Source organism: Vulpes vulpes, chromosome 9, assembly GCF_048418805.1.
Source record: "Vulpes vulpes isolate BD-2025 chromosome 9, VulVul3, whole genome shotgun sequence".
Lineage (NCBI taxonomy): Eukaryota > Metazoa > Chordata > Mammalia > Carnivora > Canidae > Vulpes > Vulpes vulpes.
The window spans coordinates 58301-85354 of record NC_132788.1 but is presented as its reverse complement, the minus strand read 5'-3'; the positions used below and the strand labels follow the sequence as shown (position 1 = coordinate 85354).

The 27054-nt window shown below is 65.7% G+C and overlaps 2 protein-coding genes across 5 annotated transcripts; one reads left to right on the top strand and one right to left on the bottom strand.

Moving 5' to 3' along the window:
• Window positions 1–557: 557 nt before the first annotated feature.
• Window positions 558–6913, top strand: NEU4 (neuraminidase 4). Of its 2 annotated transcripts, XM_072718881.1 has the most exons (4): window positions 558–999; window positions 3882–4085; window positions 4288–4543; window positions 5569–6913. In XM_072718881.1, exons 2-4 carry the CDS (start codon window positions 3885–3887, stop codon window positions 6552–6554), a joined length of 1443 nt encoding a protein of 480 aa, XP_072574982.1. In that variant the 5' UTR covers window positions 558–999; window positions 3882–3884; the 3' UTR covers window positions 6555–6913. The 2 variants fall into 2 exon arrangements, with proteins under 2 accessions (XP_072574982.1, XP_072574981.1); XM_072718880.1 differs by lacking the exon at window positions 558–999 and having other exon boundaries at window positions 2778–4085.
• Window positions 6914–12388: 5475 nt separating this feature from the next.
• On the bottom strand, window positions 12389–23297 carry PDCD1 (programmed cell death 1). Of its 3 annotated transcripts, none has more exons than XM_025987680.2 (5): window positions 22891–23297; window positions 15570–15929; window positions 14577–14738; window positions 13615–13649; window positions 12389–13464 (listed from the first exon to the last, which is right to left on the bottom strand). In XM_025987680.2, the coding sequence occupies exons 1-5, from the start codon at window positions 22964–22966 to the stop codon at window positions 13231–13233; spliced, it is 867 nt and encodes a 288-aa protein (XP_025843465.1). In that variant the 5' UTR covers window positions 22967–23297; the 3' UTR covers window positions 12389–13230. The 3 variants fall into 3 exon arrangements, with proteins under 3 accessions (XP_025843465.1, XP_072578495.1, XP_072578496.1); XM_072722394.1 differs by having other exon boundaries at window positions 12389–13461; XM_072722395.1 differs by lacking the exon at window positions 14577–14738.
• Window positions 23298–27054: the final 3757 nt, after the last annotated feature.

Below are 27054 nucleotides of genomic sequence, written 5' to 3'. Positions count from 1 at the left end.
GGCAGGGGTCTTAGTGTTATACGAGGTCACGGCGACTGTGCAGTCGCCTGTGCCTTGTGGTCCATCTGCACAGTGAGTCGGGGGTGCGGCTCCTGCAGGTCCGGGTGGTTGGACCCCCAGAGCCCTTCCTTCGGGCCGAGATTATTGCGGGGGGCAGGGAGGCCAGTTTCAATGTCTGTCCCGGGATGCCGCACCTGCCGGGTCTTTGCCCGAGTTAAGAGACCAGCCGGAAAGAAGAGCTTCAGGAAGAATGTGGGAGGGAGGTCAGCGGGTGCACGGGGGTGGGCGGTCCAGGTCAGGTGCTGGGCTCTGTCCCGTGGTCCTGCTATCAGAGGGCAGGTCAAGGGGGTACGGGTGGGGCACAGGGAGCCTGAGCAGGACGGCCCTCCAGAGAGCCCCTTCACCCACACCTGGGCTGCTGAGGGCCCCCCTGAGGCCCCCGGGCGGCAGTCACCTGGACACGGTCACTGGTGAAAGGGCCCAGCTGGTGGGAGTCCTGACCAGGTCACGGGTGCTAGGGTGGGGGCTGTCCCCTCCAAGTCTGAGCCGGTCACCTCACATGGACACGGGGCTGAAGCCCAGTGAGAACCCAAGGGGCCTGCGTCCTGGGTGTACGAGCCGTGCTGGGAGGGTCACGAGTGCTCACTTGGGTTTCCAGGGGCAGGTCTCTGGAGGAGGCTTGGAGGCAGCAGAGATCCAGGGGTCAGCGGTCAGCTGCGGCCCTTGGCACCCGCGGTCCCAGCCCAGCCTTGTTGGAGGTGAGCCCCTAGTTCCAGGCACCGCGAGGCGGAGAGAGCTCCCCCGCCCCCCCCGCCGTGCCCATCTGCACCGCCCTCTCTGGGGGCCACACCGCTGGCAGGACGCAGCCCTGGGACCCCGCCAGCCCCGGCTCCCGCCCCGCACAGCCAGCCCTTGTCCCTGCCGCGCTCACTGGGTTGGAGAAGCAGGAGCAACTGCAGCTGCCCCACAGCCAGCTCCACGGCCTTCCTGCGAAGCCCGGTGAGTCCCCTCCCTGCTCGCCTGCCCCCAACCCCTCATGGCTCCTCTGTCCCCCCAGGCTGCCCTTGGGCAAGGGCGGTGCGCGCTCTTGGGCTGAGGGCCGCCCGGCCAGATGCTCCACACGGTGCCCCTGTGGGACAGTTTCCTGGTCAGAGCAGCAGGTGCCTTGCAGGGCCCCAGGGTAGCCACGGAGGGCGGGTGACCTGGCTGGGGGGCTGCGGGTCAAAGTGGGGGCCGGCCAGCCTGCAGGAGTGTGGGGCCCGGCTCCCCCAGGCCTGTGGTTTGTAACTGAGTCCTGGCCCCCCCCCCCCCCCCTCCCGGCACGGCCCAGGACATTCACCCAGACTGGAGACCCTTCCAGAAGTGACAGGGTCAGGAGGACCCCTCCACCAAACGGCCAAACGCATATGCAAAGCCCTTTGCTGTTGATAGATAGGCACGCATTTAAGTGACCCCCAGCAGGCTGGGGTCCTGACCTGGGCGGGGGCGGAGACCTACTGATGGGAAGGTGGGGGTCGGGGGACAGCTGTCTGGAGGGCGGGATGTTGGGCACAGCCATCCTACCCTGCTCACACCAAGCCCTGGAACCTACTGATGTGGCCAGACCTGGCCAGCTGCCCCTGAGGAAGAGAACTCTTCCTCCTAGGTTGAGGGGGTCGCCCTGGGACTTTGGGGCTCTGCAGAGACCCGGGGCCCACATAGGATGGCCCGGGGTGCCCTGTCCTGCTCTGTGCAGGCGGCAGTGTGAGCAGCTGGTCTGTGGGCCTCCATCTCTCCTGCTTGGCTCCCTGGGGGGGCTGGGGGGGCCTGGAGTCCAGCGGGTCTCAGGGCCTGTGGAGTAAGCCAAGCAGAGACAACGTCCCCTTGTGTCTGTTCAGCCTGGAGGGACACGCGGCAGCTGCACCTGCTTTGCACTTGGGCACAGTTACCCTTTGGAGGCCGGGGGGTGGCCCAGGGCTTGCAGGACACAGGAGCGGCTCTCACGGCCCCAGAGGCTGTGGGGGGCAGAGCTGAGGTTGGCAGGGCATCTGCTGGACTCAGTGTGCACTGCCCACTGGGGGCCTTCAGGAGCAGGTGGCCTTGGGAATAGGGGGCCTGAGGTGCGGGCCTGTGGGGGGGACCTCGGGGGTGGAGGCTGAGCCAGCCAGTGTGGCCTCCCGTGGGTCCTAGCATGGCCACTGCTGTATAGGGGTGTTCATTCCGCCCCCAGCCCATTCCATGTCCATCCCGCTGGCTCCTGCACGTGCACCGTCCGGTCCTGAGAGCCGTGCTCCTGAGTGTGATGTGGGGTGTCTTGCCATCTGACTCGGTGCTGAGTCCCAGGTCCCTTCCAGTGGCAGTGGCCCTGGCTGCCCCGAGTCCCGCCCGGGTGCCCCCACCTATTGCCATCTGCAGCCCCCGACTGTGCGGGGCTCCCTCACCACGCGCCTTCACTCACGTCCCTCCGGGGCCAGGGCCAGCCTCCCAGCTGCTGTGCACATGGGAGGAAGGGCCCCAGCGGGGACTGCAGACCCCAGGTGCACACCCCTGCCCCGTGTGTCCCTTCATGGGGTTCCCTGGGAGCACACTCCCAGCAGCAGTGAGGCAACCTCCCGACCTCTGAAGGACGGGAGCCCTGACAGGTGGTTAGGGGGAGCAGGAGCCCAGCCAGGGTTCAGGGTGCTGGGCTGTGGAAGAGAGGCCTGGACAGCGGCAAGGAGGGCCTTATGGGGCCATGCTAACATCCTGGTGGCTTCCAGCTGGGGCGACCCCCCCCCAATGCCTAGAGGGTTGGCTCCTCTCTGCCTACCCCCAGGTTAGCCTGCACTGCGGGAACCCCCAGGCTCAGCCCGCCTTCCCCAGCTTGGCTTCCTGTCTCTGTGCCCAGCTGCGGGCTCGGCTGCAGGATTCAGCCCTGGGGGGCTCAGACACAGGGGGGTTTGGATGCTGGGGGGCTCAGAGGCTGGGGGCTCAGACACAGGGGGGGTCAGACACTGAGGGGTCTTGGCTGCAGCCTCGGCTGTGGGCTGCGCCTCCTCCTCCTATAGTATGGGAGCAGCTCTTTCCCAGTGGAACCCCCAGCGCCCAGACTAGAGCTGGCCTGGTCCCCCTTCCCCAGGACAGGGCAGGACAGCAGGGTGGTGACGTCCAAGGCCTCCTTGGGGTCACTCTCACTGCTCCTCTAGCCTATGCTGCCTCTAGCTCCCTCGAGGCCCATGTGGGAGGCACCTGGGGCACCCCGTGGGTGGGGTTGTTCTGCTGGACCTCACCGTTCGCCCCCCACATCCCCGCTTTGCTCAGAAGCCCAAGGGGCAGGGTGGCGGGTCCCCTACCCCCACGGATGTCCTGCTAGGACCTGGACTTCAGGCCCCTTCTCTTCAGGAGACCCACGGCACCCCTCTCTTGGCTTCAGCAAGGCCCCTCCCCAACTCTCCTGGGCCACTCCTGGAACCCCACAACCCCGGATCTGGGAGGGGTGGGGTGGGGTGGGGTGGGGTGGGGGGGCGGGAGGGCATCTCCCAGAAGCGCCTGTCGGACAGAGTGAGCCGGGCGCCCAGCGGGTCGGGTCTCCCTGCCCTTGCACCCTGTGGCCTGGGGTGCTCTTTGGGGAAACCGACCGGTGTGGGCCCCGACCGTCCACGTGGCCAGCCCCCTGCTGGGCGGGCGTCCCGGGCCGAGGGTGGAGGGTGCGCAGAGTCTGGGGCCCGGGCCGGGCTCTACTCCCAGGACAGGCGGAGAGGAGGCAGGGTGCCTGTGGCCCTCAGGGGCGCAGGGGCGGGGGCGGGGACCGGGCTCTGGGGGGCGGGCCCAGGGAGGCTCGGGGGGTGCACCTGCAGGGCAGTCTCGGGCGGGCGCAGGCGGGCGGGGGCGCCCCCGCTGACCCCGGGGCTCGGGGCGCGCAGAGCATGGGGGCCCCGCGCGTCCCGGAGCGGACCGTGCTGTTCCGGCGCGAGAGGAGCGGCCTGACCTACCGCGTGCCCGCGCTGCTGCCCGTGCCCCCCGCGCCCGCCCTGCTGGCCTTCGCGGAGCAGCGGCTCAGCCCCGACGACGCCCACGCCCACCGCCTGGTGCAGCGGAGCGGGACGCTGGCCGGGGGCTCCGTGCGGGTGAGCGGCGGGCGCACGGGGGGCGGGGCGGGGCGGGGCGGGGCGGGGCGACCAGGGGGCGGGGCGGGGCGGGGCGACCAGGGGGCGGGGCGGAGCGGGGCGACCAGGGGGCGGGGCGGGGCGGGGCGGGGGCGGGGCACCGCCGCGCGCAGGTAAACTGAGGCCGCACGCCCTGCCCCCCCCCCCCCCCGTGTCCGCGCAGTGGGGCGCCGCGCGCGTGCTGGCGACGGCGGCCCTGGAGGAGCACCGCTCCATGAACCCCTGCCCGGTGCACGACGCCCGCACCGCCACCGTCTTCCTCTTCTTCATCGCGGTGCGGGGCCGCACGCCCGAGGCCGCGCAGATCGCCGCGGGCAGGAACGCCGCTCGCCTCTGCTGCGTGACCAGCCGGGACGCGGGGCGCAGCTGGGGCGCCGCCAGGGACCTCACGGAGGAGGCGGTGGGCGGCGCCGAGCAGGGTAGGTGGGGGTGTGAGGGGCGGGGGGGCAGGGGTGCGGGGGTGAGGGGGGGTGTGAGGTGCGCGGGGGGGGGGGCGAGGGGAGGGGCGGGGCCGAGCCGGGGAGGGGCGGAGAGGGGCGGGGCCGAGCAGGAAGGTGGGGGTATGAGGTGCAGGGAGGCGGGGGGCGGGGCTCAGCGGGGGGGGCGGGGGAGGTGCGAGGGGGGCGGGGCCGAGCAGGGTAGTGGGGCTGGGAGGGGGCGGGGGGCGGGGCCGAGCCGGGGAGGGGCGTGTGAGGTGCAGGGGCGGGGAGGGCACCACACGTCCTGCCTCCTGGGCCCCAAGCCCCAGGGCCCCCCACTGCGTTTCTGCGCGGGACCGCGGGGCCTGTAACGGGGCGTGGGTGACCCCGCTGGGCCGGGCCGGACCAGGCCATCTCGCGAGCCTGAGCGCCGAGGTCCCTCGCTCTCAGCACCCAAACCCCGCGGCCAGGTCCCTCCTTCACACTGTCCCTCTGCCTGCGAACCGCAGCGGGGGTGCAGGACTGGGCACGCGGCCTGGCCCTGAAGCTTTCCCTGCTTTCCTGCTGCGCCCTCCCCTCGGGCCTGACCGCCCAGGGCCCTCTGAGGGGTCGCTGGCCCTGTAGGTGGGATCTGAGCCCAGGGGTGTGGTGGGCTCTGAGGCCCGGACAGGACACAGCGACCCGCCTGCTCTCTGGGGCTCAGGCCCCCCCACGGTGCTCATACGACGGAGCCTGTGTGTCCCCGCTCAGGGACTGGCTGTCTGCTCCCAGCTGAGAACCTGGCCGAGTGGCCTTCCCGGGCTCCCTGCTCCTGCTAATGGTGGAGAGAGGCTTGTCCAGCCCTGGGGGGTGCAGACTGGGCAGCAGAGCGGATGAGGGGGCCCGGTCAGTGGTGACTTCCTCAGGAGCTGTCCCCTAATCTGAGGCCCTGGCTCTGGATCCTCCCCAACCCCCAGGGTGACCATACATGGCTGGGGCCGCGGCTGTCCCCTTGCTGGGATAACCAGCCGCCCCTCTGCCTGCAGACTGGGCCACGTTCGCTGTGGGCCCGGGCCACGGCATCCAGCTGCCCTCAGGCCGCCTGCTGGTGCCAGCCTACACGTACCGCGTGGACCGGCGGGAGTGCTTCGGCAGGATCTGCAGGACCAGCCCCCACGCCTTCACCTTCTATAGCGACGACCACGGACGCACCTGGCACCACGGAGGCCTCGTGCCCAACCTCCGCTCCGGCGAGTGCCAGCTGGCCGTGGTGGACGGCGGGCAGGCCGGCAGCGTCCTCTACTGCAACGCCCGGAGCCCCCTGGGCAGCCGCGTGCAGGCGCTCAGTGCAGACGGGGGCACCTCCTTCCTGCCCGGGGAGCTCGTGCCCGCCCTGGCTGAGACCGCCCGGGGCTGCCAGGGCAGCGTCCTGGGCTTTCCTGCCCCTCTCTCCAGTGGGCCAAGGGGTGAGGGACGGTCAGCGGGTGCCAGAAACCACCCCCAGGCCCCATGCCTCTGTCCCGGAGTCCAGCAGCCGTCAAAGGAGGGCACCAGAGACCCCCAAGGGGACCAGGGGCTCAGCAGGATGGAGGGGTGCAGGGACGGCCCTGAGGAGCCTGGCCCAGGGCCTGGGCTCAGGGACCCCAGGAAGGCCCGGACCCTGAAGCTCCCAGGGCCCCCAGCCACCCTGTCTCAGAGCCCCACCTGGCTGCTGTATTCCCACCCGGCGGGGCGCAGGGCTCGGCTCCACATGGGAATCCGCCTGAGCCGCTCCCCCCTGGACCCCCACAGCTGGACAGAGCCCTGGGTGATCTACGAGGGCCCCAGTGGCTACTCTGACCTGGCGTCCGTCGGGCGCACCCCCAAGGGAGCCCTGACCTTTGCTTGTCTGTATGAGAGTGGGGCCAGGGTCTCCTACGAGGAGATCTCCTTCTGCATGTTCTCCCTTGCTGAGGTCCTGCAGAACGTGCGCGGGGGCCCCGAGCTGCGCGCCCCCGGGGACAAGACCCCCGAGCGCTGCCGGCCTTCCTGATGGGTGCTCGGGCCACACCCGCGGTGGGCGCCTGACGGTGCGCTCCATAGCGCGGAAGGAGAGCGGGCAGACGTGTAGGAGAAGACAGATCCCTAGTTGTAGTAGAGGATTGTAGACACACGTCTTGGAACTTGACGGGGCAGACGGACGGTCAGTGAGGACACGGACTTGGCCACTCGACTAACAGACTTGACTTAACAGACATGCGCGCACCCAGCAACCGCAGGAGGAACCGCGTGTTCACACGCACGCAGGTGTAGAAATCGATGCTACATGGGATCACGCAACCGAGTCTCTGCAAGACTTCGGAGTATTGAAAATTACGGTGAAATAAAAACGAAAGGAAATTAAAAACCTTCCTTGTGTCTGAAAATTAAGAAACATGATTCCGAGTCACTCCTTGTTCAAAGAAGAAGCCGCATGGCTTCTGAAAATGAGAAAATGAAAATGAGAAAAGATTTTGAAATTATGCGAACACTGCACACAGTCTGGGAGATGAACACGGTGGGGGGGGGGATGGCCCGCGGATGCCCCCAGCTGAGGAAGGGGCGACAAACCGAGTCCAGGGGAAGCAGAAGGAAGAGGAGAGTCAGGAGCAAAACCAGACCGGGCAGGAAAAATAATGCAGTGGAAGGAACAAATAGGGCCAGAATCCAGTTTTTAAAAAAATAATAAAACTGATAAACCCCTGATGAGGCTGATGATTTAGAGAGAGAGAGAGAGAGAGAGAGAGAGAGAGAGCACAGAACCAGGATCAGGAGTGAGAGCAGGCCTGCTGGGCTCCTACAGACGTTCAAAGATCTCAAGGTGTTCGGAGCTGTTTTATGCCAATAAACTTGAAAATGTAGACTAAATGCACAATTCCTGGAAAAATACAACTTATTAAAGAGGAGATAGTAAATCTGAAGAATCCTAGTAAAGAATCTGAATCCATAATTCAAAACATACACACCAGGAGAACCCCAGGGGATGTGGCTTCCGTCGAGTGTTTCGGGGTGATTCGTGCTGGTTTATCCGGTGCTTCCGCATCGCAGGAAGCTGCCCAGCCTGCCTCCCAAAGCGGCTGTGCCATCTGTGCACCTTCTTTGGTGAGTGTCTATTTCGAGCTTTTGCCTCTTTTTTTGTTTTATTGGTGAATTTTAAGAGTTGTTTGTATATTTTGGCGACCGAGCGTATGGAAAGATGCTGCACAGCATATGTCATCTGGGAAGGAGCCCACAAACAAGACCCCACGGGGCCGGGTCAGGACGCGGACACCTGGACCGCCCGCAGCGCCGTGGGCCCCGAGGGTGGATGAGAGCCGCCGGGACTCGCCCCTCGGGCTGGTGGGAGCACAGGACGGGGCACCACCCATGAGACAGCTCGGCCATTTCTTATAAAACTAAGCAACGTCGCGGCATGGGATCCGGCACTGTGCTCCTCACGTCCACACGGGATCCCGCGCGTGAGTGCTCATGGCGGCATTGTTCACGGTTGCCAAAGCTTGCAGGGAAGCAGGGGGCCCTTGAGTACGTGGATGTGCATCCAGAGGAGGCGTGGGGGAGCCGAGATGCGTGCGCGTCACTAAGGCCAACGCGGGCGGTTACTGCCGTGTGATGCCGGTGACGTGGAAGGGCAGGCCTGTGACGTGGGGGCAAGGCCAGTGGTCGCTGGAGGTGGTGGGAGCGAGGGATGAACGGGTGGAGCCTGGGGGTCCTTCAGTGGGGAGGCTGCGCCATGTGGCCCCGGCTGGCGGGGACATGGGGTGCACAGCACCGAGAGTAAGGCCCAGCGCGTCACGGATTCCGGGCCGCCGACGGCTCAGCGCTAACGGTCCCACGTCTAAGGGGCCCGTTGACCCGGGGAGGCTGGGGGGAGTGGGGGGCGGTGCCGGAGGCTGTGAGCTACTGCTCCGTTGCTCCGTGAGCCTAAACTGCTTTAAAGCACGTCTGGTCCCTTAACGCAGCGCGGGCCTGAGAGCCAGCGGAGAGGGTGGGCGGCTGGGGCTGCAGACTGGGCGGGTGCTCGGGCCGCGGACTCGCGGAAAAGTCACTGGCCATCGTCACCTTAAGGCGGTGGCTCTGGAGCCCTGCACATGGGCCCCATAGGTGGGTGGGACCGTGGGACTGGGGTCTGAGGGCATGGGACCCCCCGGAGGCCACGGTTGAGCAGCCATTAATAGGCTCCAGCAGTGGGGGTCAACGTGGTGCTGGCTAGGCCGCCCCCACTCTGCATCCAATTCCCTAAGAACGCAGGAGCCTCACCCACGCACGGAGGGGCATCTGTCCAGACCTGCTACCCACCTGCCAGGGCCGAAACCCCAGGGCCTGGGCCACCAGTCTTGCCTTCCCGGTCGCAGGGCAGGTCCCCCTCGGGGTCGGTACGTCTGTCCTGCCGGGAGACCTTTGCCCGTGCCCCCCACCCCGGTCCTCGAGGGCCCCGACCTTGGATTTCCAGGTAGGGCTGGGACACCTGCCCTTCCCGTCCTGCGTGACCCGGGACTCCTGTATTGAGGTGACCAGCTCTTGTCCCCAGCTCTGTACAGGGAAGGGGTGAGCTCAGGTGGTAGGAGGGATCTGCACCTGGGCAGAGGCACTCCCTGCGTGGGGCTCCCCTGGCCCCGCTGTTGGGGTGGCCACAGGCCTTACTTGGGCCGGGAGTTCTCTACCATGGCCTTGAGCCTCATTTGCAAAGCCCAGGCTGGTACCAGTCCTCCTGCAGCCACCCCCCTCCCCTGGGGGCCACGGGAGGGTGGGCGTGGGCGAGCTGCCCCAGCGAGGCCTTGGGGGGGGGGGGGAAGGGGGTGATGGAAACAGTGGGGGCGGGGGCAGGGGCCGGTTCCGGGAAGATGAGCAGCAAAGTGCTGACTGCGCGCCCTGCGCTCACTTCTTATCTGAGCCACCCACCGTGCTGCCAGCGGGTGGCCCGGCCGGTGGCTGGGTGAGGCCACCGCTTCCTGCCCTCTCTGCTTTGTACGTTTTTGTCCTTTTTTTTTAGAATATGAACTTGTTTTTTAAAAAGCATACCCAAAATGTGTTAATCAATTAGAGTTTTACTTGTAATTTTGGTATTTTTTTAGGCTCATAGGGCTCCCTTATCTTTTTTTTTTTGTTTAAGATTTTATTTATTTATTCATAAAAGACACAGAGGGAGAGAGGCAGAGACACAGGCAGACGGAGAAGCAGCTCCCTGCGGGGAGCCTGATGTGGGACTCGATCTCGGGACCCTGAGATCACGCCCTGAGCCAAAGGCAGACGTTTAACTGCTGAGCCCCCCGGATGTCCCAGGACTCCCTTATCTTTTGATAGGAAGTGAACTCGGTTCCTTTGAGGGGCAGCGAGCTGCCACCCTCCTTGGGGCCTGCACCCCACACTGAGCAGCACTGCAGCCCCCGCTTCACTCAGAGCCTGGTTCAGGCCCTCCTGCTCCCCCCCCCCCCCCCACTCCCGGGGCCTCTCCTGGCAGATGCTTCAACCTGTGAATTCCTGGGTCAAGGGACAGACGCTCAGCTGACTGCCGGCTAAAGCACAATTCTCGGGCACCTGGGGGGCTCAGTGGGTGAGCGTCTGCCATGGGCTCAGGGCGTGACCCCGGGGTCCTGGGATTGAGTCCCACATGGGGCTCCCTGCAGGGAGCTGCTTCTCCCTCTGCCTGTGTCTCTGCCTCTCTCTGTGTCTCTCGTGAATAAATAAATAAAATCTTCCAAAAAAAAAAACAACACAATTCTCCAGTCGTGCCGGCAGGGCCCGCTTCCCCGACTCCCCCCACCCCCCTCTAGGGCGCATCCTCATGGTTCCGGTGGTTGTAATCTGCATTTTTCTTATGAGTAACAATGAACATCCTTTTGCTGCTTAAGAGGATGTATATACATACGTGGAAAACATGTATGTGTGTATGGTGTGTGCTGCATGTGCACATGTGTGTGTCCTTGTGTACATGGTGTGCATACACGTGTGGATGAGCACGTGTGATGTGCACACGTACACGTGTCTATGTGCATGTGCATACACGTGTCCACGTGCACGCGTGTGCACATGCTGGTGTCCGTGTGTGCACACGAGTCCGCGTGCACGTGCATGTGTCTGTGTGTGTAGGTGAGCACTGCCTCGTCATATCTTCTGTTCACTTTTCTGCTGTGCCTGTGCCCTTGCCCTTTCCGTATTTTACATCTTTACATAATCGCAGCCCTGACCTTTTATGTAGCATTACAAATACTTTCCCTTAGCTTACTTTGACACTTTTTTTTTTTTTTTGCCACATTAAAGTGTTTTCCAATTTGTCTCGACCTTCTCTTTATGCTGCTGATTTCAAGGCAGCATTAGGAAGGTTTTCCTGCTCCTCCGTGAAGGAACTTGCCCCTGCCCTCTGCGTCTTGCAGGGTTTCCCGTTTATAGTTCTATTTGGGATCTGTGCGGGGTCCACGGCGTGAGAAGTGAGAGTGATGTGGGCAACAGGCAGCAGGACGTGGAGATGCAGTAGACGTCCCTGCGATGTCCCCACAGCCCGGTGACAGATGCCTGGGCAGGTGGAGGGGATCGTTTCTGCAGGGAGCCCCGACTCACTAGACCACCCAGGGCTGGGGCCGACGCTAGCCGCCGAGGCAGGGGAGCACATGCCCCTGACAAGCCCTGGGCAGGGGCAGCGGGGCCGGCTCTCTGTGCCCCGGATCCCCACCCCGGCTTTGAGAAAACCCCCATTCTGCCCACAAGGCATCTCGGCCATCGGCCCCGGACCCCACAGACCCCCTTTACATCCAGAAACTGCGCCAAGTTGGCCTCGTACCTGTATGGGTCGCCGTGAACGCCCTTTCTGACCACATCACGTGTCCCCATGTCCTCGGGCACGCGGGTGCCTCCGTCCATCTCCATCGCGAGTGGTTCATCTGAGAAAGCTGCTCCTCTTTCACTTTCTTTTCTTGGTTTCTTTGGCTCCTGCCGGCTTGCGATTTCTCCGTCTGAGCTGCTCAGTTGCACAGATGTGGGTTTTTATTGGGATCGTGTCATGTCTACAGGTGAATGTGGGGACAACGGGCCTCTGGATGGTGTCGAGGGTTTTCCGCGCTCAGGCCCAGCTCCCCGTGGGTTCGCACATTTCTCGGGCATTTTAGCTCTTCTGTTGCTGTTGCAGGTGGAAGATCCTCTGCCAATTTTTCTTCCGACTGGTTACTGTCTGGATATATGGAAGCCATTTATTTCTGGGTGTTACTGTTATATGCACTGCTCGACTCCCTTTTCTGGTGACTCCACGGAGGCTGTTGGGTTTTCCAGGCACACCGGCCTGTGCCACCTGCAAACCTCCCCGGCGGCGTTCCCCTGCCATGAGGCCTGGCCTGGCACGTCTGGAGCAAAGCGGCACATCCGTGCCTTGTCCTGGGCCTGCGATCCTACCTCCCGCGCCAGCCAGGACAGGACCCCAGTGTGGCGGGCACCAGTGGGTGCACGTAGAGGGCTGGGGGGTGCTGGGGTTTGCACAAGGCGCCCTGGGAAGGGGCAAGGGGACGGGAACTGAGACCCCCTCTCGCCAGAGCAGACGCCCCCTTGCATGTGGGAGGGACCATTCCCACCTTGGCACCCACGGCCTGTGCAGCCCGCCGGGCCCAGGGCTCTGCTGCTCTGGGAGGGGCTGTTAGGTGTGCGGGGGTGCTGGGGACGGGGGCGGGCACCCCATGCATGTGGGGGGCAATGGGGAGGAGGCGCCTTGGAGGGTCTGCATGTTTCGGGGATGGCGTGGGTGAGGCCCAGAGGGTGAGGGCCGGGCCTGGGGAGGCCTGGCACGTTCTTCCTACTCCCCTTCAGGCAGGACCTCCTCCCTGCCCCCCACAGTCACAAGAGCAGGAGAGAACCAGGCTTTCCTTAGAGCTTTTGTCGTTATTTAATTATAATATAATAGAACACGGTGAGGGGCTTCTGAGTGTTCATGGAACCCAAGACAGGACGTGCGCTCCTGAGTCCCTGACAGCTGGTAGCCACTGGCCTCCCTGCCCGGGCAGCAGACCTGCGTCATGCCCGGCGAGGCCCCTTTAAATAGCACCATGTGTGGGCGCCAGGGGCAGGTGCTCCTGGGCGTCCCCAGCTCGGCCTCAGCCGGGGTCACTCCAGCTTTGCCTGTTCCCCTCCTTGCTATCGCCCCCACACCCCGTGTCCGGGCTGCTAGGTGGCCCCTGGGTCCCCTGCCTCTGCCCTGCCAGGAGCGATTCCCCAGGCCTCCCCACAGGAGGAGCTCCGGGGCCCCGGCCCCAGGGTGGGACCCCCGGGCTGGGCTGGGTTTCTGGGCTAGAGGGGACTTCAGCAGGCTATCCCCGGTGGGGTCGCTGGCCAGTGTCTCTGTGTCCCCACATGCAGGCAGCCAGGGGGCCGCGGCACTGGACCCCTCCCCCAGAGAGGCACGTGTGGGAGCACGGGGCAGCAATCGGGGCGGGGGGGCCCATCTGGCTCAGGGGGCCGGGCCTGCGGTCCTGGGCGAGCCTCCTTTCCCCAGGCACAGCCCCAGAGAGGGACAGGGGCAGGGACAGGGACACCCGCTGCCCCCAGGTCGTGAGTCGAGAGAGGAGAGCCACGAGGGCTGCCACAGGCAGCGGGGGTCACGGGCTCAGCCCCGGAGCAGCCCCCCGGCCCCCCACTACTCGCTGCTCCAGGGGAGGTGCCCGCTGGGCTCCTGGTGGACAGTCTGCAGGACATGGGCCAGCAGAGGCGGCCGGTCAGAGGGGCCACGGGCCGGGTCTGTCCTCGGGGCTCGGAGGCTGGGCTCCCTGCGGGCTGCTGGCCGAGGCCCTGCGGCCCGGGGACGCTGGCCTGCCCGGGAAGACGATGGTGGCATACTCGGTCTGTTCCGGGGCACAGGGCACGGGGGGCTCCGGCGTCTTCTCTCGCCACTGGAAGTCCAGCTCCCCGTAGTCCAGGGTGAAGACGGGCGCTGCATCGGGGCCCTCCTTCTTTAGAGAGGAGGTGGGGTCAGGGCCGCGCTGCGGCAGGGCCTGCACCCGGACCCTCCTGGGGCCTCCGCCCGGTGTGCAGGCTCAGCTGCACGCCGCTCCCGACCCCTCCCTCCAGTGCCCCAGGCGCCGCGGGGCCCGGCAACTCACCAGAGGCTCGTCCTCGCTCCCGCACACACAGGCACCTGCAGAGGAGGGCACCAGCAGTGACGCCACCCACGGGGTCCCACAGCTGCCATCGGGGTACCCAGTGTCCTCTCGCCCACTGATGCTCAGGCTAACCCACTCCCCCCCAAGGACCCTAAGGGTCTGGGCTCGGGCGCTCCCGCCACGGGTGCCCCCTCTGGCTGCACTGCCCGTGCCATCCCCGTGCCACCCCGCGTGGCCCTGCCGCCCAGCGCTCGGCGAGCGCACCATCAGTGACCAGCAACAAGCGGCTCTGCCCGATGCCCCGCGGCCGTGCCCGGGACCCGCCACCTGCAGCCGGCACAGCCTCAAAAAAATCTGAAGGGGGAAAGTCCCTGGAGCAGTGAAGCCCGCGGGTCCTGGCGCGCTTGTGGGGGGTCCGGGGCCAGCAGTGGGGGGCTGGGCCAGAATCCCGTGGGGCTTCCCATTCTCCGGCCCCGTGTCCCCTGACTGCCTGGCCCCTCAGGGCTGCTTCTCCTGGCCCCTGGCGGCCCCGTTGTCAGAGGGATGGAGGACGGTCGGGGTGTGTGTGATAGGGTCACCCTGGGGGCTGTGGTTGTCCCGACAGAGCCCCGTGGCTGCCAGAAGCTGCCTCACAGTGTCCTGTGGGCTGAGCTGCGGCCTGAGGTTTGGGCTCAGCCTGTGGGGGCAGCGTCTGCCTTTCTGCGGGGCCTGGGCCACAACCTCTGCCCTCAGACCCACCTCAGAGCAGGTGCCGGGCAGGGGCCCCCGAACCTGCGAGGACGGCTCCAGCCCCAGCCCTGCCCTGAGGGGCCCTCACGGTGGAAGACGTGGGTGTGTGTGGGGAGACCAGAGGGGGAGGACGAGGAGGGCGGGGAGGACGGGGAGGACAGGGAGGTGGACTGAGGCTGGGGTGGGGCCTCGGGCTCTGCCGGTGACAGACCACTGTTGGTTTGGGGCCTCACCTCGGGTGGCCCTGGGGAAGACAGCGGCCAGGACCCAGGTCAGCAGCAGCAGTAGCAGGACACCCACCAGTATGCTCGTGACGCCAATGACCAGCCCCTGCAACTGGCCGCTGAGTCTGGGTGGGGGGCTGGGGCTCTGTGTGGGGGGCTCCAGGGTTCTCTCTGGAGGGGGAGGGGGATAGAGTCTCAGGGAGGAGAATGGGGGGGACCATGGGGGTGCACCTGGGGGAGACATGTGGAGGGGACGGGGGAGACAGGGGGGGGACATGGGGGGGCACATGGGTATTCAGAGAGGGGACATGAGGGGACCACGGGTGTGCACCTGGGGGGGACAGAGGGAGGGGACATGGGGAGAGGACAGGTGGGACATGGAGGGACACGGGGACTGAGGAAGGGGACATGGGGGGACCATAGGGGTGCACCTGGGAGGGCCAGGGGGATGGGACATGGGGAGAGGACAGGTGGGACATGGGGGGGATACGGGGGGACACGGGGACTCAGGGAGGGGCCATGGGGGGCCATGGGGGTGCATCTGGGGGGGACATGGGGAGGGGACAGGTGAGACATGGGGGGACATGGGGGGACATGGGTACTCAAAGAGGGGACATGGGGTGCACCTGGGGGGGACAGAGGGATGGGACATGGGAGGGACACAGGGGGACACAGGGACTCAGGGAGGGAACATTGGGGGGCCATGGGGGAGACACAGGGAGGGGACTTGGGGAGGGGCCTTAGGAGGACATGGGGGGACACGGGGAGGGGTCTCGGGGGGACACAGCCCCCAAGTCCTGAGGGGCCTGTCCTGTCCTGCACTCAGCGGCCTCGCCCAGGCCGCACCCCTGCTCAGCCCTATCCTGAGAGGCGCCTACCCCTGACACCCTCCCCCAGGCTACACCTTCCCAGCAGGACCAGGGGGTTGGGTGCCGCCCACCACGACAGTTGGGCACCAGCCACCGCGGGCTGGGGGTGGACAGAGCTGGAGCGGGGCCGCACCTGTCACGGAGAGCTCTGCGCGGGGACTCTCGTTGATCTGTGTGTTGGGGGGCAGGTAGATGGCCCCGCACAGGTAGATGCCGCTGTCGTTGAGGCGCGCGGCGACGATGCTCATGTGGAAGTCCCGCCCGTTGGGCAGCCGCGTGACACGGAAGCGCCTGTCCCGGCCCGGCTCGATGCGGTCCTCCTGGAAGGCGGCCAGCTTGTCCGTCTGGTTGCGGGGGCTCAGGCGGTACCAGTTGAGCACGAAGCTGTCGGGGATGTCGGCCAGGCTGCAGGTGAACGTGGCGTTCTCTCCCTCCTGCACCGTGAGCTGCGCCGGGGAGAAGGTGAGCGGGCTCCAGGGCCTGTCGGGGGAGTCTGACGGGGGAAAGAGCCGGCAGCCGGTGAGACAGGGCCGTGGGGACGCTGGCCCTCACCCTCCTCCCCTGCGCTCCGCACCCCAGACCCCGTCCGGACCCCGCCTCAGAGCCTGGCAACCTCTCTTGCACACCCCCGGGGACGAGGCGCTCACTTCTCAGCAGGCCACTCCACCGCGGGACTCCATCCTTTGCCCTGAGAACTGAGGTCTGGGCTGTATTCCAGCTCTGACCCCCAGGCCCCCCGTTTCACTCCGAAGTCCACCCCAACAGTGGTTAGGGCCGTCCCCCTCTTTGTGTTGTCTCCAGGATGCGAATCCCGGCAGGCCCAGCCACCAGGTTCCTAGCTCCCCAATCCTGGGCTCATCGGGGGCCTGGCCCGTGAGCATGGAGGGGGTGGGCACCTGGGTGCTGGGCGGGGGGGCCTCCCACAAAAGCTCAGGGAGCAGCCTTGGGCCCCTCTCAGGACAAGCTCAGGCTGGGCCGGGTCAGGGCGGGGCCCTCTGTGCCCTCAGCCGACTGAGCCCCGAGCTCACAGGCCAGCTGGGCCATCGCCCCCACGTGGACAGAAATGGAGGCCGCCCCAGGGCTGTGGCCCACCCTCGCCAGGACCTGTCACCTGCTAGGGCCTGGCCCGGGGACACCCTCAGGGCTCCCAGCCCCCTCCCTGAGGGCCTGCCCCTGCCGCTCTCCTAGGCCCCTGCCACACCTGCTCCAGGCATGGGCCCCCTCATTGAGGATGGAGCCCCCAGACTTGAGACGCTGCCCCATGAGGTTGTTTCCTGGCCCACCCACATGTCCCACACCCCGCAGCTCCCCAGACACCGTGATGACCAGAGAAGCCAGTGCAGTGACGGGGCTGTGTGTCCACCTGCCCGAGCCGTGTCCCTGGGCTCTTTCTGGCCATGCAAGCCTCCAACTCCCACGGCCACGCGTGCTGGGCGGGGATCCTCACACGTGGGGACACCGGCCCTCAGCTAGGGTCCCTCTGCCTCTGTGGACACAACGTTCTGCTCGCCCACTGACTCTGGCTCCGGAAGATGGGGATGGGGCTGGGGCCAGCGCCAGGGCCCAGGTGACCCAAACTCCTCCCACACATCCCCACTGGGCAGGTGGGGGGGCCAGGGTGGGCCGCAAGCGCCCCCTGCATCCTTAGGTGTCTACGGCCCTGCTTGGGGACCGCCCAGGGCAGTGTCCACCACTCCCCGCCAAGGCCTACGTCCCAGCCAACCTGGCCAGCCTGGACCCCCTGCGGCCTCCCTCCCAGTGCCTCTCTTGGCCACCGATGGAGGAACAGGGCAGTCACATGCCCAGCCCTGTAGCTGAGGCCCTGCCCCGACAAGCCCATCCAGTAACTGGACATGGGCGGCCCCCTTGTGCAGCTGACCCTGGTGGACAGGGTGGCCACGTGCGGGGAGGGTGGCAGCCGTCCCTGCATCTCCACAGCTCTGCAGAGGCCGCGTGCCCCTGGCCAGGAGGGGCAGGAGGGGGCCAGGCCCGGGCTGGGGGGTGGCTGGTGTAGCCCTGGCCCTTGCTGTCCCAGGGATGACACAGTGGGGGGCCCAGGGGGGCCTCTTTGGCGTCTGTGATGGCGCAGCCCGCCCCGGCAGGACTCCTCGCGGTTCTAACCCACATCTTCATATGTTTATGCAAGAAGCGCACGTGGTGGCCATAGGAAGTGTCACGTGAGTAACAGTGCAAGGAGGGCACAGGTCTGGATGCCCAGGCCGCCCTCCCCCTGCACCCCCACCTGAAGTGCCTGCCTCTGGCCTATCACAGACGCCCACCAGGAGCCCCCTCCAAGGCACCACCCCCAGGCCCACACCCCCGCCACCGAGGCCTGTGGACAGACCCCTGCCCTCCTGGGACTAGGGCGCCCGAGAGCTGGCCCCCGGGGGTCCACGTGGGGCATGGAGTCCCCCCACCGCCCCGCAGGCCTCCCCAGGGCTCCGGAGTGGCTTTGGTTCAGGCCCTCAACTGCCCCGCTCCAGCCTGACTTGGCGACCCCTGGGTCACCTGCTTGCTGGCCCTTGGGCCTCTGAGGGTGGCGAGGAGGCCTCCTGGCGCTGCTTGGAGCCCTGTCACCCGGCCCCACATCTCTGCCTCGGCCCCCACGGCGGCCTCCTGGCCCTGCTGGTGCCCTGTGGACTCCCGGCCCCACTTGCATCTCCTCGGAGCCTCCTGCCCCCCCGCCCCCCCTCGCAGCGCAGGGCAGCCTGGCTCGCACCCATGGCTCGCACCCCTGACTCGCATGCAGCCTGCCCTTCACCCCGCAGCTGCTGCACGGCCTGCTCCCTGCCATCATGGGGTGCGGGGCTGTCGAGGGCCGGGGCTGGGTACCTGTCCAGGGGATGGGGGGCCGGAGCCCGGGCCCGACCCCTCCCCAGCTGGGCCCTGGGCTCTGCTCCTGGAGCGGCCTGGACGCTGCGACCTCACGTCACCCCACTGCCTCCCAGAGAAGCGCTGCGGGGGAGCCGGCTTCTGAGAGCAGCGGCAGGGACAGCGGCGCCCTCCGTGCGCCGGGTCTCACGTTGCTGGGGCCCAAATGCTCGAATGTAAAGGGCACCAAACACCTTGTACTTGATAATGAAACGTCGGCAAGGGGCCCCCAGGGCTTCTTTCTGGTTTGGGGGGTGGGTGGAGGGCGGCGGGAGCCTGGCTCCCACGGACACCACACGTGCCACGTCCACCAGCCGGCACCTGGTCCGGGCAAATCCCGTCTGTGGGGCCAAAAGTGTCACCCGCCGCACCATCGGGATCCGACACCCCACAAGTCTCTTGCTCATCGGGAGGTGGGCACGGTGCCCTCACCTCCTTGCTCCGGGTCTGTAACCGCCCCCAAAGGTCACAGCCCCGTAGGCACGTGCGCGCACGCCTAGCGGCCCCCAGCATGGAAACAGGCAAGTGCGACCGCACCAAGCTCGGAAGCTCCTGCTCAGCAGAGCGCCGTCAGCACGATGGAAACGCAGCCTACGGAGGGGGGGGCCGTACGTAAGCCGCTTATCTGATGAAGGCTGAGTCTCCGGGCGTGGACTCTCCCGAAACTCGGCAGCAAAACCCCCAAACCATACTGGGCAGGGACCTGGACCACATTTCTCCAAAGGCGACGTCCAGATGGCCCACGTCACTCATCGTCGGGAAACGCAGCTCAAAACCACAACCAGACGCCGCCTCACACCTGTCAGATTGGCTGGAAGCACAGACAGGAAACAGCAAGATTGGCGAGGGGCCGGCGCGCCGCTGGTGGGAGCGCCAGCAGGTGCGGCCACCCCAGGCCGCACCACGCAGGGGCCTCGAGGGGCCGGAAACACAGCTGCCCCACAGCCCGGCAAGTCCACTTCTGTGCGTGAATCCAAAAAGAACAGAAACAGCATCTGTGCCCCCGTGTTCACCGCGGCCCTCGCCGCCCGAGCCAAGATCCGCAAGCAGCCCTCGCTCCGTCCACACGCGGGCACACACAGGGGGACGTCACTCAGCCCTAAAGGGGATGACATGACACCTTGCCATTTAGGACGACACGGGTGGGTCCGGAGGCCACCATGCTAACAGATAAGTCAAACACCTTGTGATCTCATGAACCTGCGGAGGCAGAAACCAAGAACCAGAAAAGAACAAAAACTCTAAGTTATAAGTTGGATATCAGGGAACGGATCCGCGGCCGGAGGTGGGGAGCGGGTGTCGGCAGACGCAGGACGGGTTCAGAGGCACAAGCCTCCAGTTATGAAACGGGTAAGTCACGGGGCCGTGACGCCCAGCAGGGCGACTGTAGTGGATCCTGCGCTATCCCCTATCTGCAGGCGGCCAAGGAGAGCGCGTCCCAAGTTCTCGTTATAAGAGAAAAGACTGTGTGACTGTGTGGGGACCATGTGCCCACTGGACTTACGGGGGCGGGGGGTCATCCGGCAAGACAAAGAAACTGTGAGTCGTCTCACGATGTTCCCTAAACGAATACAGGGCTGCTAATTGGACTCCACGAAGACATTCCTGATTCTGAGCTTTCTGTATCTAAAGTAAAATTGAGATTTGATTTAAAGAAGAAAAATACCCAGGGACGCCTGGGTGGCTCAGCAGTTGAGCATCTGCCTTTGGCCCAGGTCGTGACCTCGGGGTCCCAGGATCGAGTCCCACGTCTGGGTCCCTGCAGGGAGCCTGCTTCTCCCTCCACCTGTGTCTCTGCCTCTCTCTCGGTGTCTCTCATGAATAAATAAATAAAATCTTAAAAAGAAAAAGAAGAAAAAAACTCCAGAGTGCCAGGCCTGGTGACAGTAGAGTTGGGGTACCCCTGTGCCTGGAGACGCTGAGGCAGTGACATCCCCTGGGCTCCCATCAGGAAGGGCGGCTGGACTGGACGGGGTGCAGGAGCATCTGGATGAAGGGACTGGGTCAAAGTTACCGTCCTGGGAGCCACCGGAGGGTCCGCAGAGGAGCCTGACCTCTGAGCAAGGGCGGCAAGCAGGACCGTGCTCCCCAGGCCACGTGCTGGTGCCCCCATCCCCAGCACTGCCCTATGTGGCCTGACTCAGCTGGGAGAGCTTGTGACTCTGCATGGCAGGGTCATGAGTTTGAGGCCCACACTGCATGAGGAGCCTACTTAAAAAAAAAAAAAAAAAGGAAATTCGGTCATTGCAGATGAAATTACTCAAGATAAGCTGGAGCCCAGGGGTCCTTAATCCCACATGACTGGTGTCCTTACAAGAAGGGGACTTTCAGATACAGACGCAGGAGCAGACCGACTCTGGAGCAGAGATGGGGTGACCCGTCCACAAGCTAAGAAGCCCAAGGGTTGACGTGGGGAGAGCCTGCCCGGGACCCTCCTCCCGGCCTCAGACGGAGCCAGCCTCGTGCTCACCTGGTCTCCGACCTCCCACCTCCACAACTGCCAGACGGCGACCCTCTGTGCTGGAGCCCCCCGGGGCTCGGGAGCCCCAGACAAAGCAAATGTGCCAATACCGTCAACCGGGGACTCTGGGTAAAGGGTGGTCACTGTGACTTTCCCGTATGTTTCAGACATTTTTCAAGACTATAAGTTAAATATGGGTCAGCCCGGGTGGCTCAGCGGTTTGGCACTTGCCTTTGGCCCAGGGCGTGATCCTGGAGACCCGGGATCGAGTCCTACGTCGAATTCCCTGCATGGAGCCTGCTTCTCTCTCTGCCTGTGTCTCTGCCTCTCTCTCTGTGTCTTTCGTGAATAAATAAATAAAATCTTAAAAAAAAAGACTATAAGTTAAAGAAATAACTAAAACAAAACAAATCTGGTTTCAAAAGACATACCATAGGCCGTGCGGACCGTTTTTGTAATTGATCTGATCTAATTCCCAGTGCGAGGCGGGCAGGAGTGTCCCCGTGTCCCCGGCCGCCGCCCGGACCCCGGCTGCTCGCTGAGGTTAGGGGACTTGCCGGAGGCCTCAGCCCCATGCGCTCATTTGACTGTGTCCGAGCCTGCCCGCTTCCTCACGCTTGTGCCCAGCATAGGGGGCGGCCAACGACCAGGTTGGGGACATTTCATAAAATGCAAGAAAAACAGGTGTGTGTGTGGGGGGACGTCCCCGAGGGTGACCGGAATAGTAAGTACTGAATACACTAGGAAGGGAAAGGAAAGGGGCGGAATCAAGGGTTGCACCCGGGGGAACCGAGTAGGCAATGTAGAGGGCTCAGGGCTGAGGTGGGGAAACTGAGGCAGGCTGAGACACCAGTGGGCTCTGCTGACTCTGGAGAGCACCTGGACAATCTCGTTCTAATCTTCCCCCGCTTTGGGAAGGGGTCCCAGTGGGTCGTGGGCCACCGGGGGTGAGTCCGGGCCCCTCCATGCCTCGGCTCCCTCTCCGGGGGTGACATTCCCCTTCTGCCTCTGTGTCCGGGCTCCCCGCCAGGCTCCCCCATGGGGCACCTTTGGGTACAGGCCCTTGGACTGTGGACCTCAGCTGGGCTGGGAGGAAATGCAGGGGGACTGGTGCACCCACCGCTGCCAAGCGGGCCCGAGTGTAGTACCACGACTCCAGGATGGGCAGCCCCAGCGGGGACCTGGTCGTGCTCCTTCCTGGGCCCGTCACCTCCCGGCCCAGCCAGGTCCAGAGGAAAGAGCTTCCCAGGGATGCACCTTCGCCGGTGCACCCAAGCGTGCAGCGGGCCCCTCTACCTGGGCACGGACTCGGACCAGGGTAGAGCCCCGGGCAGGGGGGCTGGGGGCCGCACCCCCTGTGGGAACCCACCCTCAGCACCCTGCACATACACCCACGACTCTCGTTGAGCAGCCCCAGACCCCAGCAAGTGGGGTGGGGACAGGCGAACAGACTTGACGCCAATGGTTCCCCTGCTGGTATCACTGGAAACGTCGCTTGGCCCTCCAGCCCAAGGAGCAGCCCGTCAGTCCCCTGGGAGGCTGGTCCCATCCCTGGGAAAATGTGAGGCATGCGGGCTGGACCCTGCCATCCTACGGGGAGCAAGCCTGTCCCCGCCACCCAGAGGAACAGCTGGGACATTCCCGCCTGCCCACAGGCCACGGCCAGGCTCACCATCAGGTGAGGGCAGGAGGCAAGAAGCTGGAGTCCAGAGACGGCACTTCACGGGCCCAGAGCCACACAGCGAGCGGCCAAGGGGCCATGCTGGGCCTCAGGGCCCGGCCCCACACAGCTTCCTCCCTGGGTACCAGGTACATAGGTCTCCCCTGACCCCGAGCCCCCAACCCTGACCCCGTACCCCTTAGCTCTGACCCCAAGCCCCAAACCCTGGCCCCGTACCCCTCAGCCCTGGCCCTGTACCATCCAACCCTTACTCCAAGCCCTCAGCCCTGACCCCATATCCCCAGCCCTGGCCCCGGACCCCTCAGCCCTGACCTCATATCCCCCAGCCCTGGCCCCATACCCCCTAGCCCTGTCCCTATACCCCCCAACCCTGACTCCAAGCCCCCAGCCCTGACCCCACATCCCCAGCCCTAACCCCACATCCCCAGCCCCGACCAGTACCTAGGAGCCATCCTGGCCACCAGCCCAGCTGCAGCACGGCCCAGACCAGCGGCCAGGGCCCCCGCGGGGTCCCCATGCCCGGAGCGCCAGCAGCCTGCTCGCCTCCCCCGGCGGCTCCCGCAGAGGTGTGAGCGGAAAGGAAGCCCCGGTCGGCCGGGAGCCGCCCAGCCCCGCCCCCTCTTCCTCCTCCTCCACGTGGGTGGGGATGGGGGGAGCGGAGCGGAGCCGCGGCACAGGTGCGGGGGGCGGGGCGCAGAGGACCCTCAGGGAGGGGCGCCGGGGCCTCCGGGAGGCCTGCTGTCCTGCCCTCGCCCCCTGTGCCCCTGGACGGGTGGGGCCCCCACTCCCTGCCCCGGGCTGCAAGGTCAGAACACGGGCCGCCAGGGTCGCCCGAGTCCCGGCCGCTTCAGTCCCGGGCGCCCTTGGACGGTCCAGGCCTGAGGGGCGGGGGCCAGGCCCCCTCCGTCCCCTCCCCGCCCCTCCCCCCGCCCTCCCCTCCTCTCCCCTCCCCCTCCCCCTGTCCTCCTCTCCCCTCCCCGTCTGTTCCCCTCCCCTCCTCCTGTGCTCCCATCCCCTCCTCTCCCCTCGCTCCCCCTCCTCTCTCCTCCCCCTCCCCTAACCCTCCTCTCCCCTCCCCCTCCCCCTCCCCTCCTCTCCCCTCCCCTCCTCTCCCCTCCCCCTCCCCCTGTCCTCCTCTCCCCTCCCCTCCCCTCCCCTCCCCTCCCCCTCCCCTCCCCTCCCCTCCCCCTCCCCTCCCGTCCCCTCCGCTCCCCTCCCCCTCCCCTAACCCTCCGCTCCCCTCCCCTCCTCTCCGCCCCTCCCCTGCCCTCCCCCTCCCCCGCAGCTCTGGGCCCTTCCCCCAGCGCTGGCTCCGGCGGGGGGCGGGGGGCGGCCTGGGGTCCCCAGGGGCGGGCAGCGGGCGGTTTGCAGGCCCCGGTGCTGCTCGGAAAGCAGGACAGGAAAGTGCTGACGCCGGCGGCGGCGGCGCGTGGGTCCCGCTGGGGAGCGGAGGGCAGGTCGAGGCTGCCTCGGGAACATTAAAGAACCCGAAACGGTGGAAAAAGAGCATCAAAGACGGTGTCTGCAGGCGGTGGCGGGGGCGCAGGGGGTGGGGTGGGGCTGAGACCTGCCCGCCCCTCCCCCCCTGCAGGAGCTCGGCCACCCCCCCCACCCCCTCACCCCCCCAACCCCCGGCTGGGGACCCCTGTGGCCTCCTGGGGAGGGCCACCCCCCTGCGGGCACCTTGGGGTGGGCGGTGGCCCCTGGACGGTGGGGTCTGCAGGGCGAATGGGGCACCCGGAGGGTCACAGCCCCCAGGGGCCCCACACTGTGGCCGGTGGGCAGGACCCGCGGGTGACAGCCTGGGGCAGCAGGAGCCTCGGACTGTGGGGCGGCCTCCCTCCGCTCCTCACACTCACCGTCCCCATCACACTCACCATCCCTGTCACACTCACTGTCCCATCACACTGTCCCCATCACACCTTACTGTCCCCATCACACTCACTCTCCCCATCACACCTCACTGTCCCCGTCACACTCACTGTCCCTGTCACACCTCACTGTCCCTGTCACTCTCACTGTCCCCATCACACCATCGCTGTGCCCGTCACACTCACTGTCCCCATCACACCTCACTGTCCCCATCACACTCACTGTCCCTGTCACTCTCACCGTCCCCATCACACCATCGCTGTCACACTCACTGTCCCCATCACACTCACTGTCCCTGTCACTCTCACCATCCCTGTCACACCTCACTGTCCCCATCACACTCCCCGTCCCCATCACACTCACCATCCCTGTCACACTCACTGTCCCTTTCACTCACTATCTGTTTTTAGGGGCACGACAAGCTCCCTGGCTGGAGGGAAGGGGAAGGTCAGGGACCCCATCCATCCCCTGCCTTTGTCCCCTGCTGGCTGGCCCTCCCCTCCCTGCCCTTTGTCCAGGTGTCAAGGCCTCAGGTCGGGGAGGCCCAGTGGGGTCCCCGTGCACCATGCAGGCCCCAAGGACTACCCGGGAGAAGGATGCCCTGCGGGGTCCCTGCAGCAACCCCAGCTTCTCTCTGTGCTGGGGGGGGGGGAGGGGGGGGAGGGCGGGAGCCGGCGCTTCACACGTGGCTTGGGTTTGTCGGTGACATTTTGCATGACCACCAGGGATATCGCAGCTGGGCTGATGCCACGGGTGGCGTCCCCTGGGTGCACTTGGAGTTCCCGTGTGTGTCGTGTGGTCAGTGCTGCACTGCCTCAGCTGTGGGACGGCCCATGCGTCCTGTGCTCCAGGTGCCCCGGCACCCCATCACACGGTGTCACAGCCGCCTCCATCCTGTCCACGCGGCCCGGCCCGGCCTCAGGAGGATCCCCACGTAACCGCATCCTGCCCACCCGAGGCCGGGAGCATGTCTCCTGTGGGCTCCCCTTTGCTGCTGTCCCGCCAGGCCTCTCTGGGGCCGAGGCACCCGGTGGGTGACAGCTGCGAGGCTGCACGGGCGCCTGTGGGTGCCGCGCCCTGTGCCCCCAGCAGGGTCTGCTGCTCGCCAGGCTTCCTGCCGGGCTGTTCACCCTCCCCAGCGTGAGCTTTGGTTTCCAAGGTGCTGGCCCAGCGGTGACGCCAAGCAGCGGTGTGCGGGCGGGCGGGGGAGCCGGAACATGAGCCAGCACGATGGAAAGTGGGGGTACGGGGATCCCCCCGCGCTTTCCCGAGGCAGCGGCCGACTCACAGGGAAGTTTCCATTTATGGTAAAACACAGGAAGCAGAAGGATCATCCCGAAACTGTGAAGCTGCTGTGAGCGCCAGGAGGTGATGTCACCCAGCCGGGACCGTGCCCACCGTGGCCCCGGGAGGCGGCAGCAGGTTCACAGCTATTTCTGAGGTTGGAACAGGAAATGGTTAATAGTGTTTGCAAATAAAAACTTTTTGTTCTATCCTGTTTTTGAAGCGTTTCCCAGAAGTTAAAAAGAACACCCAGTCCATCTGCCCAACTGAAGAAACTGATTTTAAAAATTTGCACAAAATATGGCACCGGTGGTTATTCGCGAGAAGGAGGAAGGCTGCAAGGTAGCGGCGCCGCGGGAGCTTTCTGACTCCCCTTCTTCCCACTTTCTAGAAGGCTGCTGTTGGATGTGAGCTTGCGCTCTTCATTTCCGCGTGTGTTCACGGGCATGTGTTTTGTGGGTGGTGCGTGCGCGTGATCGCACGTCCCTGACCTCGCGGCACGGCCACCACCGCTCAGGCCCCGTGGGGGCTGGTCACCTGGGGGCCCGGGCAGCCCCCCCCCCCCCCCCCCCGCAGGCCCCAGCAGGTGGGCCCCCTGCGATCTGGGAGCCGCCCGGCGCCCGGGGAATGGACCGTGCCCGGCTCCGCGCACACAGTTCTGCGCACACTTACTTCAGTGGAGAAACGAAACCAAACTGTGAGGCGATAGGACGGTCACACGCTCCTATGGTCAAGCATTAGCCAGTTACTCGTTTATCCTTCACAGAACTGCCACGAGGCCGGTCAGTCACGCAGCGCGCGTGCTTCCAGCCAAGTGTCTGCGGCTGCCCGTGCCCTGCCTCGGCGGCCCGAGGGCCCTGGGCCGTCCCTTCCCGGCCTGGTGCAGCTCCCTGTGGCTGCGCTGCTCCTTCCAGGGTGACACCCCCCCGCCACCGCTGCAGGGCTGTGCTGACATGACTTGGCCCTGGCCCGGCAGCCGCGGGGGTGGGAAGGACTCCCTGGCTGTGTGGGGCCTTGGGCCCCCGTCTCCCTGGAGCTGAGGTTTGGAGGCAGGCGGGGGTGAACCCACACCACTGTTTCCACCCAATTATCTCTCCTCGTCTGTCTCTCACCTTGTCTCCTTCAGACACACAAGTTGGGGTCCAGTTGATGGAGCCAAGCCGCCCCGTCAGCCGGTTGGCCTTGAGCTGGACTCTGGGGTTCTCTGCTTTCTCTGCGCTGCGGTCCCACAGCTGGCACTGCTCTGGCCCAGCATCTCATGGAGTGGCTTTGGGGGAACCTCCGCAGGCCATCCTTAGGCCAGGAGGGGGACAGGAGACTGTCCTGGCGGCTCATCTGGGCTGCCAGGGAGGCTGCTTCCAGATGCTCACCCTGGAGGCCACCCAGTGGAGGGGGCTGTGACCCCTGCCTTCCAGCCACCGGCTCCAAAAGCTGAACTCAAGAGCCTGA

Excerpts from the sequence above, each read along its gene's own strand:
- NEU4 (XM_072718880.1), top strand. The coding sequence starts at position 3,168 with ATGCTGCCTCTAGCTCCCTCGAGGCCCATGTGGGAGGCACCTGGGGCA. Across the intron at positions 4,086-4,287 it reads TGGCCGGGGGCTCCGTGCGG|TGGGGCGCCGCGCGCGTGCT; the intron begins GTGAGCGGCGGG and ends GTGTCCGCGCAG. Across the intron at positions 4,544-5,568 it reads GGTGGGCGGCGCCGAGCAGG|ACTGGGCCACGTTCGCTGTG; the intron begins GTAGGTGGGGGT and ends CTCTGCCTGCAG.
- PDCD1 (XM_025987680.2), bottom strand. The coding sequence starts at position 22,966 with ATGGGGACCCCGCGGGGGCCCTGGCCGCTGGTCTGGGCCGTGCTGCAG. Across the intron at positions 15,930-22,890 it reads GTGGCCAGGATGGCTCCTAG|ACTCCCCCGACAGGCCCTGG; the intron begins GTACTGGTCGGG and ends TTCCCCCGTCAG. Across the intron at positions 13,650-14,576 it reads CTTCCCCAGGGCCACCCGAG|GTGCCTGTGTGTGCGGGAGC; the intron begins GTGAGGCCCCAA and ends CCTCCTCTGCAG.